Below are 14,719 nucleotides of genomic sequence, written 5' to 3' on the forward strand. Positions count from 1 at the left end.
ACCTGCAGGGGAGTTGCTACATAGGCGATGAAGCAGGTCTTCAAGTGTCTCCCTGTCTCTCTTCCTCTCTATCTGCCCCATCTCTCTCAATTTCTCTGTCTCTATCCAATAGTAAATAAATAAATACAGTTAAAAATTTTTCAAAACTATGCTATATTAAAAAATGTTTTCAGGGGGCCAAGTGGTGGCACACCTGATTGAGCACACATGTTACAATGTGTAAGGGCTGGGGTTCAAGCCCCAGTCCCCACCTGCAGGGAGAAAGTTACATAAGTAGTGAAGCAGTGCTGCAATTGTCTGTCTCTCTATTTCGCCCTTAATCTTGATTCCTAGCTGTTTTATGCAATAAATAAAGATAATAAAAGGATTTTTTAAAAAAATGTTTTCAGGGGGAGAGGGTGGCAGCACATGTGGTAGAGCACACATTCGCAAGGACCCAGATTCAAGCCCTCAGTCTCCACCTACAAGAGAAAAGCTTTGCATGTGGTGAAGCAATGCTGCAGGTATCTTGCTATCACCTCCTCTCACTTTCTGGCTGTCTCTATCAAAGCTAAGAAAAATAAAAATCTTTAAAAAATGTTTTCAGGGAGTCGGGCGGTAGTGTAGTGGGTTAAGTGCATGTGGCGCAAAGCGCAAGGACCGGAGTGAGGATCCGGTTCTAGCCCCCCGGCTCCCCACCTGCAGGGGAATCGCTTCACAAGCGGTGAACCAGGTTTGTAGGTGTCTATCTTTCCCTACCCTTCTGTCTTCCCCTCCTCTCTCCATTTATCTCTGTCCTATCCAACAATGACAACAACAATAATAATGACAACAATAAAACAACAAGGGCAACAAAAGGGAATAAATAAGTATTAAATAAAAAGAAATTAAAAAATGGTTTCAGAGTCCAAGAGACAGCACAATTGTTATGCAAAAATGCTTTCATGCCTGAGTTTCTGAGGTCCTAGGTTGAATCCCCAGCAACACCATATCCCAAACATGAGTAGTGAGTTCTCTGGAGAAAGAAAAAAGTTTTTAGGGACCAGAGAAGTGGCTCAGTATAGAGCACTTGCCATGCACGAGGTTCTTGCATAACATGAGAATGACAAAAACAGGATGAGTCATGACTGATGGGTTAGTAATGTTTTGTGCTTGTTTTTATTGTTACTTAATATCACTATTTTAAAAAATATTTTATTTATTCATAAAGAAGATAGGCAGAGAGAGAATAAGAACCAGACATCACTGTGGTATATGTGCTGCTGGGGACTAAATTTAGGACACTTGAAAGTCCAATGCTATATCCACTGCACCACCTTCGGACCACCCTTAATCCTAACTATTAAAACACACACACAAGGGCAACAGAAGGGGGAAAAAAATGGCCTCCAGGAGCAGTGGATTCATGGTGCAGGCACTGAGCCCCAGCAATAACCCTGGAGGCAAAAAAAACACACATGGGAGTTGGGCAGTAGCACAGTGGGTTAAGCGCACGTGACACAAAAAGCATGAACTGGTGTAATGGTCCCGGTTCGAGCCTCCGGCTCCCCACCTGCAGGGGAGTCACTTCACAGGCGGTGAAACGGGTCTAAAGGTGCCTGTCTTTCTCTCCTCCTCTCTCAAGTTCTCTCTGTCCTATCAAACAACCGCAACAACAACATTAATAATAACCACAACAAAGGTAAAACAACAAGGGCAACAAAAGGGGAAAAAATTATCTTCAGGAGCAGTGGATTCGTGGTGCAAGCACCGAGCCCCAGCAATAACCCTAGAGGCAAAACACACACACACACAAACACATACACACACACCTTTGAAAAGACTTTTATAACATTCACATACAATTCTGTTTTTATATAAATCAATAAAATAACCTACATGGCAAAAAATAATAGGTAATTTCCACTGTTCATGCAGTAATTAGACATTTCAAAAAAATAGTCTTATATCAGGAAGGACACTATCACTATGAGTCTACTTTTTTTTTAAATCCAATATAATACTATAATGTGACTTGTTACTCACAATTTAGAATCAGTGAATGATCGAACTAGACACTGGTCCTTTTTCACTGTGACATCATCATTACAGCTGGGAGACACTACCTGAAATACAAAGAAAAGAATAATTATTTTCCTATATCATATAAAGCTTTGCCTTTTTTTTTTTTTTTGGTTCCAGGAGGTTATTATTTTTACTTTTGTTGCCCTTGTTGTTTATCATTGTTGTTGTTATTATTATTGTGGTTATTGCTGTCATTGTTGAATAGGACAAAGAGAAATGGAGAGAGGAGGGGAAGACAGAGAGGGAGAGAAAAATAGACACCTGCAGACCTGATTCACCACCTGTAAAGCGACTCCCCTGTAGGTGGGGAGCCAGGGGACTCTAACTGGGATCCTTACGCTGGTCCTTGCACTTCGTGCAATGTGCGCTTAACCCACTGCGCTACTGCCCAACTGTCCGTTAATAAATTATTTTAAAAAACTTAAAAATATCTTCCTCGTCTACTTCCTACTATACTTCCCTCACTCACTCCAAAGCTAACCTTATCAAATCAAGGACTGCAAAAGCTGAATAAGGGCAAGAGACTGGCATACTTTAACCATGACTCTTTAATCACTATCAGACCACCCCATCAGCCAGAACCCTAGTCAGGGAGTCCTGAGATTTCCAAACAGACGTGATGGGCCTAGACCTCGAATAAATCCCACTCTCCACTGTTACCGGTCATCTCTTTCAGGAACAACAAAATAGACCCCTTTGTGGGCCCCCACAGGACCTTGCCCTCAACTTGGATCAACATTGGTAGAGAATCTTCCATTGTCTGAAGGGAAGCTGGACAACATACTCTATGCTACACCTGATGAAGATGGATCCTGATCTGGGGCAGCTTAGAACATTCCTACTCATGACCATAGAATGTGAGCTCAGATCTACAGGGATGCAGAGGTCACAAAGGCTCCTAAGCTGAATATGGGACCCAGATCACATCAGAGTGATGGCGTTTATAGTCAACAATATTTATACCCCTTTCTACTTTCTTCCAAGATACAGCTTTGTAAAAAGGAAAAAAAAAATAGTATAGCCATAAGCCCTTTGGAATATAACTAAAATATGCTTACTAGCTGTCTACAGAACGGAGACTGACCCCCCAACTTCATCTGCACTACTCCAGCCTTTAGGTTCATGAAGAGTCAACAACTTGTTTGGCTTTATATGTTAACTCTCTTTTCAGCCACCAGGTTCCAGATGCTAGCACGATGCCAACCAGAGTTCCCTGGACAGACAACCCAAACAATGTGTCCTGGAGCTCCGATTCCCCAGAACCCTGCCACACTAGGGAAAGAGACAGGCTGGGAGTATGGATTGACCTGCCAACAGCCACGTTCAGCAGGAAAGCAATTACAGAAGCCAGACCTTCCATCTTTTGTATTCCTCAATGACCCTGGGTCCATATTCCCAGAAGGTTAAAGAACAGTAAAGCTATCAAGGGAGGGGATGGGATATGGACTTCTGGTGGTGGGAATTGTGTGTAGATGTACCCCTCTTTTCCTATGGTTTTGTCAGTGTTTCCTTTCTATAAATAAAATAAAATAACTTTAAAATAAGGGGCCAGGAGGTATACTAAATGTATAAAAGGACTGTCACACTTTTCCTGTTCCTGTGTAATGTATTATACAGATATTGAGTGATATTACATATGCGCACACAGAAACTTAAAAGAATGGCTTTGTTTCTTAAGGAATAATAGTTTGGAGCACACTTTGTGACAAATTTACTCTAAGAGATTTAAGTGGTATCAAAACTCAAAGAAAGGACACACAAGATTAGGATAAGGTGATAAAGAGTGAATCCAGAAAAGTTTGAACTTAAATTGAACTTTAAAAGATATTTAAGAGCAGAGTAGGAGGATAAGACATGAGACAGATATTTATCAAGTACTGCTAATTCCACTCAAGAAATAATTTTTACCCACAGATTTGAGACATTCTCTCATATGGAAAAAATTAGCTTTCTTTACAATGTCAAGTAAGATTTGCCATTTCTAAACTGTAGGTATGTCCTCTTCCTTTCCTAATACTCCCTCCTTGTCCTATTCTGATGTCAGTACCAAAGTTTTATGACTACTATATAATTGTGGTCTGGGAGGTGGTGAAGTGGATAAAGCACTGGACTCGCAAGCATGATGTCCTGAGTTCAATCCCCAGCAGCACATGTACCAAAGTGATGTCTGGGTTTAATCTATCTTTCTTATGAATAAATAAATTCTTTAAAAAAATAGTTACTATATAATCTTCAATTACTTTGTAATGTCTTGGAAATGTACAGGAAGATTTTTATGTATTATGTCTGCTGTCTGTTTTAAGGAACTTTAAAACAAAAATGAATTCACTGCAAATCCTCAGTAAATGTTAAGTGATTTAAGAAGGCAGAAATAAAAAAGTTTGGGAAGGGGGCCAGGCAGTGGCACACCAGGTTAAGTACACATAGTACAAAGCATAAGGAAGGGCACAAAGATCCCAGTGTGAGCCCCCAGCTGCCCACCTGCAGGGGGGTCACTTCACAAGTGGTGAAGCAGGTCTGCAGCTGTCTATCTTTCTCTCTCTGTGTCTTCCTCTCCCCTATCAATTTCTCTCCATCCTATCAAAAAAAAAAAAAAAAAAATCGAAAAAATGGCACAGGAGCAGCAGTGGATTCATAGTGCAGGCAGTGAGCTCTCCAATGATAACCCTGAAAGCAAAAAAAAAAAAAAGAAAGAAAGAAAAAGAAAGACTAGCACTGTATGTAAATAAGCATTTAAGACATATAATCCATATGTGTGAGGTCCCAGGTTTAAGCCTCTGAACTGCTTATCACAGCAACACTCTGCTCTTTCTCACTTGTTCAATAAGCTTAAAAAAATACAGAATTATGGTCTGGGAGGTGGCACAGTGGATAAAGCAGTGGATTCTCAAGCATGAGGTCCTGAGTTTGATCCCCAACAGTACATGTACCAGAGTGATATCTGGTTCTACCTCTCTCTCACTCTTATCTTTTTCATAAAGAAATAAAATCTTTAAAAAAAAAAAAAGTAAAATCAAGCCCCCAGTCCCCAGCTGCACGGGGAAAGCTTCACAAGTGGTGAAGCAGTGCTGCAGGTGTTTCTCTGTCTCTCTCCCTATCTCCTCCTTCCCTCTGGCTGTCTCTAACCAATAAAGATATTAATTAAAAAAAAAAAAAAAAAACCAGAATCAATCCCCATGATGCAATGATCTTTTTGGACCATCATGATTAAATCAATATTTTAAAGTGATTTTTTTTGCCGGTTATGGAGACATCATAATGATTCTGCAAATGGCTTTCATGCCTGAGGTTCTGAGGCCCTAGATTCAATCCCCAGCACCAACATAAGCCAGAATTCAGCAGTGCTCTGGTCTCTTTTCTATATTAGTCTTTCATAAATAAATAAATCCTCTATAAAAGTTACTTCTGAAAATGTTAAAAAAAAAAAAAGGCATCAAATAAAGGGAACTTGGAGGCAGTTCTTGTTAATCAGGTGTAAAATGGTAATGAGAGTAGTGTAAAAAGAGAGCACAGGAGACGTGTTGGAGAAAGAACTGGGATAATCTAATAAATAAATGGTTAACTGTAGATGATCAAAGAAAAAACAATGGGGGATCAGGCTGTAGTGCAGCGGGCTAAGTGCACATGGTGCAAAGCACGAAGCGTAAGGACAGGCCCAAGGATTCTGGTTCGAGCCCCCAACTCCGCACCTGCAGGAAGATCGCTTCACGGGCCTTAAAGCAGGTGTGCAAGTGTCTATCTTTCCCTCTCTGTCTTCCCCTCCTCTCTCCATTTCTCTCTGTCCTCTCTAACAATGACATCATCAATAAGGACAACAGTAATAACTACAGCAATAAAAAAACAAGGGAAACAAAAGGGAATAAAATAAATAAATTTTTAAAAGGGCAACAAAAGGGAAAAAAAGAAAAAAGAAATGGCTCACTAGATACAGCATGTCTGCATTGCTATTTGCCACCCAGGTTTGAGCCCTGGCACCACACAGGAAGTGCTACATTGGGACTGGGCAAAGCTCCAGTAGCTACGGTATCTTTCGCTCTCTATGCAATTATGCATGCAGGAGGTCTAGTGAAAACTCCCCTAAATCAACAAGATAATATTAGAATATAGTAAAGTATGTGGAACTCAACTAAGAGTGCTGAATTTTTTAATAAAGTCTAAATTTATTATACAATTCAAACACAGCAGATAAAGCATTAGAATCTCAATCATGGGGAAGCAATTACAGAAGCCAGACCTTCCACCTTCTGCAACCCACAACGACCCTGGGTCCATGCTCCCAGAGGGATAGAGAATGGGAAAGCTATCAGGGGAGGGGGTGGGATATGGAGATTGGATGGTGGGAATTGTGTGGAGTTGTACCCTCCTACCCTATGGATTTGTTAATTTATCCTTTCTTAAATAAAAAAATAAATTAAAAAAAAAAGAATCTCAATCATAAGGTCTTGAGTTCAATCCCCAGCATCACATGCGCCAGAGTGATGCTCTGGTTCTCTCTCTCCTCCTTTCATAAATAAATACAACTTAAAATATAATTTGTATAGTGCTTTCAAAATATTTTAAATATCTATTGTTAGGCAAAAGTTTTAAATGGTTGATTAACTCAGCAGAGAAGCTGCACTTACCAGAGCTGGATACCATTCTGTCTTTTCAGATGCAGATGTAACACTTACAACTTTTCCTAATAATTCATCATTGAGACGTTTCTTATCTTCCTCTTCCTCTTCACTGCTCTCCTCCTCCTTTTCATCTTCAGTACTGGAAGTTAAATGTAACTTTTGATCTCTTGATCTTATCATGAAGCATTAGTGATACTGTCAAATCTATGTGAATTTAACATGTCTAATTCAGTTTCTAATCTGGGTTACTCAAAATATTAGCAGCCTCATTTCATTCTTATTGGAGCTGAATATTTGTCTAACCTTACAAAAGAAAGTCCTCAACTATCAACTGTCCATGGCAACTGAGTTCACTTCACTAAATCAATGAGTATTCAGATTTAGGTTTTCGTGTAAACGGCCAGCTCAGACAGAAAAGTCTATGTCACCTTCAACTACTGTTATCAGATACATATTAAGTTAGTCCAGGGAGTCGGGCAGTAGCACAGCGGGTTAAGCACACATGGCGCAAAGCACAAGGACCGGCATAAGGATTCCAGTTCAAGCCCCCAGCTCCCCACCTGCAGGGGAGTCGCTTCACAGGCGGTGAAGCAGGTCTGCAGGTGTCTATCTTTCTCTCCTCCTCTCTGTCTTCCCCTCCTCTCTCCATTTCTCTCTGTCCTATCCAACAACAACAACATCAATCATAATTACAACAATAAAACAACAAGGGCAACAAAAAGGAATAAATAATAAAAAAAAAATTTTTTAAAGTTAGTCCTGCTATTTCTTTTCTTTTAAGATTCTGTTTATTAATGAGAGAGAGGAGGAGAGAAAGAACAAGACATCACTCTGGTACACGTGCTGCCAGTGATCAAACACAGGACTTCATGCTTAATGGTTCAATGCTTTAGCCACTGTGTCACTTCCCAGACCACCTATTTCTTATATATACCAGATGCCAGTGATAACACTCAAATCTTTCTAACAGATTATGTAAGAGCTCAACAAAATAAGTCTGTGAGTTTATTTTAGGTAAATTAGCTGGGTAACTGAATAATCAGACAAATCCCATAGTGAGGGGACCATGATGTGACTCAGTGGTAAAGCGCCTGCCTTAGACCCCCTATACCCTGTGAAATGACAACAAAAACAAAGCAGGAAAAGTTTTTCAGATGGTGGAACAATGCTCTGTTTTCTCTTTCTCTCTCTGAGAAGAGTCTACAAAAGCTATTATTGGTTGGGTGCCAGGTGGTAGTGCAGCAGGTTAAGCACACATGGCACAAAGTGCAAGGACCGGTGTAAGGATCCAGGTTTGAGCCCCCGGTTTCCCAGCCTGCAGGAGGGCGCTTCACAAGTGTGAAACAGGACTGTAGGTGTCTATCTTTCTCTCCCTGTCTTCCCCTCCTCTCTCGATTACTCTCTGCCCTATCCAGCAACAATGACAAAATAATAATAACAACAACAATAAACAACAAGGACAACAAAAGGGAAAAAAATAGCCTCCAGGATCAGCGGATTTATAGTGCAAGCCCAGCAATATCCTTTGAGGGAAAAAATAAAATAAAGTTTTTTTTAAAAAAGCTATTATTGGGACAATCAACAAAAATTTAAATCATACTTGACTGTAGAATCGAAAGACATTATCATTCTAAGATGTTTGATGGCATTATATATTTTTTAATTGAATATTATAACTCAGTAAGTAAGTATATATGTATGTATATACTTTACATTTTAGGGCCAATAAGACACTTGGATAATGAGCTTGCTTTTTCATGGGTATTTATCTAGGTCTGAGCCGTGACTCTACTGCATTAAAAAAAGCTTCAGTGCTATAGTGTCTTTCTCTCTCAGTCTGTCTGTTTATATCTGGGGGAAAAAAAAAACAGCCTGGATCGGTGATGTTCCAGGGAGAACAAAATAATAATAGTAAAATCAAAATAATTATTCTAGTAATATAAAGTATACAGAAAAGCAAAGTTTATAGTTCACAGTGAACTATATATTATTTGATAATAGTGTTCTGTCAATGCCAACTTTTTTTTTTCTTTTCTTTCTTTTTTTTTAATTTACCAGAGCACTGGTGGTACAGAGGATTGATCCTCAGACTTTGGAGCCTTGGGGATGAGTGAGTCTCTTTGCATAACCATTATGCTATCTACTCCTGCCTAATGCTAACTTTTCTAAATTTGGTAATAATACTTTGGTTATGGGAGTCAGGCGGTAGTGCAGCGGCTTAAGTGCAGGTGGTGCAAAGCCCAAGTGTGAGGATCCTGGTTAGAGCCCCTGGCTCCCCAACTGCAGGGGCGTCGCTTCACAGGCAGTGAAGCAGGTTTGCAGGTGTCTTTCTTTCCCCATCTCTGTCTTCCCCTCCTCTCTCCATTTATCGCTGTACTATGCAACAACGAAGACATCAATAACAACAACAATAAAAAAAACAAGGGCAACAAAAAGGAAATAAATAAATAAATATTAAAATCTTTAAAACTAATAATAGGGAGTCAGACGGTGATGCAGCACGCTCGTTGCAAAGCGCAAGGATCCCAGTTGGAGCCCCCGGCTCCCCACCTGCAGGGGAGTCGCTTCACAGGCAGTGAAGCAGGTGGTGAAGCAGGTCTGCAGGTGTCTTTCTCTCCCCCTCTGTCTTCCCATCCTCTCTCCATTTCTCTCTTTCCTATCCAACAACAATGACGTTAATAACAATAATAACCACAACAATGTTAAACAACAAGGGCAGCAAAAGGGAAAATAAATATTTAAATAATAATAGTATTTTGGTTATATAAGAGAAATGTTCTTGTTCCTAAGTAACTATTAACAGTATTCTTTAATGTTAAGTCCTCTAAATTTGATAAATATACTTTCCTTATACAAGAGAATGACCTTATTTATTTTATACCAGAGCACTGCTCAGGTAGTGTGGGGGATTAAACCTAGAACTTCGGAGACTCAGGCATGAAAAGTCTCTGCATAACCATTATGCTATCTATCCCAAGCAGTGAATGACCTTATTCTTTTTTTTTTTTTCTAAAGATTTTATTTATTTATGAGAAAGACAGGAGAGAGAAAGAACCAAACATCACTCTGGCACGTGCTGCCAGGAATCGAACTCGAGACCTCATGCTTTACCACTGCGCCACCTCCCAGACCACTCAATGACCTTATTCTTAGGTAAAGTATTTAGAAGCAAGGGGGTCGGGCGGTGGCGCAGTGGGTTAAGCGCATGTGGCGCAAAGCGCAGAGACCAGCGTAAGGATCCCGGTTCGAGCCCCCGGCCCCCCACCTGCAGGGGAGTCGCTTCACAGGCGGTGAAGCAGGTCTGCAGGTGTCTATCTTTCTCTCCCCTTCTCTGTCTTCCCCTCCTCTCTCCATTTCTCTCTGTCCTATCCAACAACGAATTGCGTCAACAAGGGCAATAATAATAGCCACAACGAAGCTACAACAAGGGCAACAAAAGGGGGAAAAAATGGCCTCCAGGAGCGGTGGATTCATGGTGCAGGCACCGAGCCCAGCAATAACCCTGGAGGAGGAAAAAAAAAAAAAAAAAGAAGCAAAAGGTTAGCCAGATAAACTAGTTCACTAGTGCACAGCTTTGCCATGCAAGTGACCCAGGTTTGAGCCTAGCTCCCTCTTTACTCAAGAAAGCTTAGGGGCCATGCAGGTTAAGTGTACATGGCACAAAGCACAGGGGCCAGCGTAAGCATCCCAGTTTGAACCCCCAGCTCCTGACCTGCGGGGGGGTGGGGGTGGGGGGTATGCTAGATGGTCACTTTACAGGCAGTGAAGCAGGTCTGCAGGCGTCAATCTTTCTCTGTCTTCCCCTCCTCTCTCAATTTCTTTCTGTCCTTGTAAACAACAGCAATGGCAGCAATAACAACGGCAACAAAAATGGGAAAAATGGCCTTCAGGAGCAGTAGATTCATAGCACAGGCACCAGACCCCAGCAATAACACTGGAAGCAAATAAACAAATAATAGTATCTGAGAGTTTCATGCTTATATTGTCTCCTATTTATTTTGTATAGACGGAGAGAAATTGAGAGGAAAGTGGGGAAGAGAAAGACACAGTTTCAATGTTTTGGAAGCTTCTCTCCTCCAAGTGGGGACCAGAGACTTAAAACCAAGTGCTTGAATACTATAATGTGGGAATTTTATCTGGTATGGCACCACCTGGCCCACATATCTGTACTTATAATAGAAAAATAATATGGGGGGGGTAGATAGCATAATGGTTATGCAAAGAGACTCTTATGCCTGAGGCTGCAAAAGTCCCAGGTTCAATCCCCTGCACCACCATGAGCCAAAGCTGAGCAGTCCTCTGGTAAAAAAATAAATAAGTTAATAAATAAAACATCTTTAAAAAAGATTATTAATATCAACTAAGGAATGTGGTAAAATAAGTTAAACACAAACAGTTCCTTTGGGGAGAATAGTTGCAACAACTCTTGGACAAAGTATTGGGAATAATTAAGAATAAGATCTCTTCAGTGTAAAATACCTAACATAAGACAGACATGCTACTGCCAGACAAAGTTAACCATTCCTGAAATACTGTAATTTAATATTGAGTTGCTATAGTGATACTGTATATGAAGAAACTCACATAGGAAGAGAAGACCTCCTTCCTCTGTTTGTCTTCTTTGCAATAACTGGAGTTCCAAAATGTTCTGGATTTGTTAATGGGAGCTGGTCAAGTGTCTGGTTAAGAAAAGACAAAATGAATTAGATTTGCCTTTAGATTAGTAGCTGTTGTGATTCCCGCAAAATCCAACCACGTCACCCTACCTCGCTCTCAGCAAAATGTCTCTCTCCTTTTAGGCAAAGTGAGGTACGTCTCAATGTTCTTTCATCACCATCATCAAACACTATAATAAACAAAAGATAGAAGAAATTTATGTTCACTAAAAACAAGATTTAACTGCACAAGATACTATTACTGTTATTATTCTAGGGCCTAATTGTGTGTATATATGTTAGTTTTCAAAATCTTTGAAAGTGTGTATACTATCTATTTTTCATTCTGTAGATACCAAACAAATGTAAGTTTAACAGTTCTCCCAACCACTTACATAGATAGCTCCATTCAGTTTTAAATTTTTATCACTACAGAACCACCTTTAACCTCTGTATAGTACCATGGCCTCAACATGGGATCTCATAAATCAAAGCATATACTTCACTGTTCAGATACACCCCCACCAGAAATACCTTAATTCAACAACAATGTGGTTAAATACATTTATTAAAAAACCTCTAATCTTAGAAGAGCAAAAACCTGGTCATATGGATTTTTCACAATTATCAGTGAAGTATCTGACTTTGAGAACTGTTTTTGACTTCTACTGATATTTCTGGATTATCCTACTGCTACTTATTTGCAAGATAATCTACAATAGAAGTACTAACTGCCAAATTCTAAATTTTTTGGCCTCCAGGGTTATTTCTGGGGCTTGGTGCCTGCACCACAAATCCACTGCTCCTGGAGGCTATTTTTTTCCCTTTTGTTGCCCTAGCTGTTTTATCATTGTTGTGGTTATTATTAATGTTGTTGGACAGGACAGAGAGAAATGGAGAGAGGAGGCGAAGATAGAGAGGAGGAAAGACAGACACTTGCAGACCTGCTTCACCAGCAAGTGGGGAGCTGGGGGCTCGAACTAGGAACCTTACACTGGTCCTTGTGCTTTGTCATGTGTGCTTAACCCACTGTGCTACCACCAATCCCCCAAATTCTAATGTTTTAAGATTTAATGTTTTCTTCTGCTAGAAAACATAGTTGTTTAGGATGGAAGAAAGAAACATCAGAAAGACAAAGTTTTTTTTTTAAATATTTATTTATTTATTTATTCCCTTTTGTTGCTCTTGTTGTTTTATTAAGACAAAGTTTTTTAACTCTAAAAATCTATAAAATCCATAGAGGATAGTTTCAGAGTCTCTTTGTATAACAATCATGCTATCTCCCCCACCCCAAGTTTTTAGAAACCATACTACTTAAAAACTAAACTTAAATATTTCAAGGAAATACTATAAATATTTCAAGGAAATATTATATTATTTTCATAATTTTGCAGACTTACTTTTTCATAAATTAACACCTAACTTTAACACCTAATTATCGTCTCACATTTTTATTGAGGCAAGACTGACTTACAAATTTTGGTGTCAAAATTTGACTGTCAAATTTTGGTGCAAAAAATTATAATTCAACATTTATATACACCATTATACATCATAACTAACCCCAAACATATAGCTATTACCTATTACAATGCAACAGTCATCCTATGTCTTGACTTAGCTGCCCTCACAACTTCTTTCCTCTCTAGCAATCAACAATCTCATCTCTCTATCTGAAAGTTTGTTCTAGTTTTGTGTGCTCGTTTTGATTCCTTATGTTCCAGATATAAGAACAGAATTATCTAGTCTTTGTCCTTAGTGTCTGACTTATTTCACTTAAAATAATATCTTTGGGAGCCAGGCAGTAGCGCTGTAGGTTAAGCGCACATGGCACGAAGCACCAGCGTAAAGATCCTGGTTCTAGCCCCTGGCTCCCCACCTGCAGGGGAGTCGCTTCACAAGTGGTGAAGCAGGTCTGCAGGTGTCTTTCCCTCCCCCTCTGTCTTCGCCTCCTCTCTCCATTTCTCTCTGTTCTATCCAGCAATGACAACAGCAACAATAAAACAACAAGGGCAACAAAAGGGAAAATAAATAATAATAATATCCTTAATGTCTATGTTGTAGCAAAACTAACTAAAATTAAAAGGAAACTGGGTTTACAAAATACCTGATTTTCCAGGTGTCTTCTATAATGATTTCCTATTCTATTATCTATAAAATGATAGAATTCTTACCCCCATACATAAAGTGCTTATTCTAATATTCAGTGAATGCTTGCATACCGTATGAAAGAACAATCTATATAAAAAGACTATTTTAAATTTATCCCTGATTTTCATAATTCTAGATGTGATTGCTTTGTAGCATAATAGGTGTGTGGAACAGAAGAGATAGCATAATGGTTATGAGAAAAAAAAAAAACCACTTTCATGCCTAAGACTCCAAAGTCTTAAGTTCAGTCTGTTGCACCAACACAAGCCAGAGCTGGTCTGTGCTCTGGTGTCTCTCTCTCTCCTTCCTTCTTTTTTTCTGTATCTTAAATTCGCTCTAAAAAAATATATATGTGTGCATCTGTTGATAAAGACAAAAGTCTATTACATTCATTTAATAATATCTCAGAATCCTTTACATTATTAACTATATAACTAAAATCATGCAGCACTGCTTCACCACTCATGAAACTTCTCTCCTGTAGGCAGGGATCAGGGCCTTAAGCCCAGGTTTTTGATCATGGTCACAGGTGTGGTTCTACAGGATGTGCCACTGCCCAGTCCTGTCCTATCAGAACTTTATTTTTTTACTCAAATAGAAAGGCAAATAGGAAGAAATGAAACATAGAGCACCTCCCATGTAGTGCCAGAGTTTGAATGGTGCCTGTATACACATGGCAAGGCACATGCCCTATCAGGTGAGCTAGCACACCAGCCCCAAATCTATCTTCTAATGAAAACAACATTTACAGGCAGTTTAATAAACACTGAAATATTTAAGTGCTGTATGTAGTAAATTTAGCTTCATTTTACTTCAAAATTTATAACAATGTATGTTGAGAGAAGAAAAGACAGGTAACAATTTAGCAATTTTGTAAAATGTATTAGACTTGCAAAAATGCATTTGAAAAAGTCATTAAGTACAACTGGTCATATAGTACTTTTATAGCATAAATACTAAGTTAATTCAAGGAAAATGACAAAAATAAAACTACAAAATAATGTTGATGCAAATGATTAAGCAAAGTTTAATTCTAAACTGTTAGACATCAAAGAAACATTTAACTATTAAATAGTTTCTATTAGGTAGGAATCACTATCATTCTTTTAGATAAAGTAAATCAGTTAAGTTACAATTTAGTTAAACTAGAGTGAATCAAAATGCATAAAAAGGGCAAGTGTGTTAGCTGACTTAGATAGTATGCCTGCTTTGTCATGCACACACCCAAGTTTAAGCCCAGCCTCACTGTAAGGA

General features: G+C 39.2%; 1 protein-coding gene and 1 long non-coding RNA gene across 3 annotated transcripts in view; one reads left to right on the top strand and one right to left on the bottom strand.

Moving 5' to 3' along the window:
* LOC132533438 (uncharacterized) overlaps positions 1-2,776 on the top strand; it is a 69,326-nt gene extending 66,550 nt beyond the window's left edge. Inside the window, exon 3 of the long non-coding RNA XR_009545326.1 lies at positions 2,720-2,776. This is a non-coding gene — a long non-coding RNA (uncharacterized LOC132533438). The remainder of the gene's footprint in view (positions 1-2,719) is intronic.
* ARID4A (AT-rich interaction domain 4A) overlaps positions 1-14,719 on the bottom strand; it is an 80,679-nt gene that overhangs the window by 49,701 nt on the left and 16,259 nt on the right. For both annotated transcript variants that reach the window (XM_007519278.3, XM_060174910.1), the window contains exons 6-9: positions 11,426-11,505; positions 11,244-11,338; positions 6,666-6,798; positions 2,005-2,084 (exon numbers count right to left, since the gene is read on the bottom strand). In XM_007519278.3, coding sequence (XP_007519340.1) covers positions 2,005-2,084; positions 6,666-6,798; positions 11,244-11,338; positions 11,426-11,505 — 388 coding nt within the window. The remainder of the gene's footprint in view (positions 1-2,004; positions 2,085-6,665; positions 6,799-11,243; positions 11,339-11,425; positions 11,506-14,719) is intronic.

Source organism: Erinaceus europaeus, chromosome 16 (genome assembly GCF_950295315.1).
Source record: "Erinaceus europaeus chromosome 16, mEriEur2.1, whole genome shotgun sequence".
NCBI lineage: Eukaryota > Metazoa > Chordata > Mammalia > Eulipotyphla > Erinaceidae > Erinaceus > Erinaceus europaeus.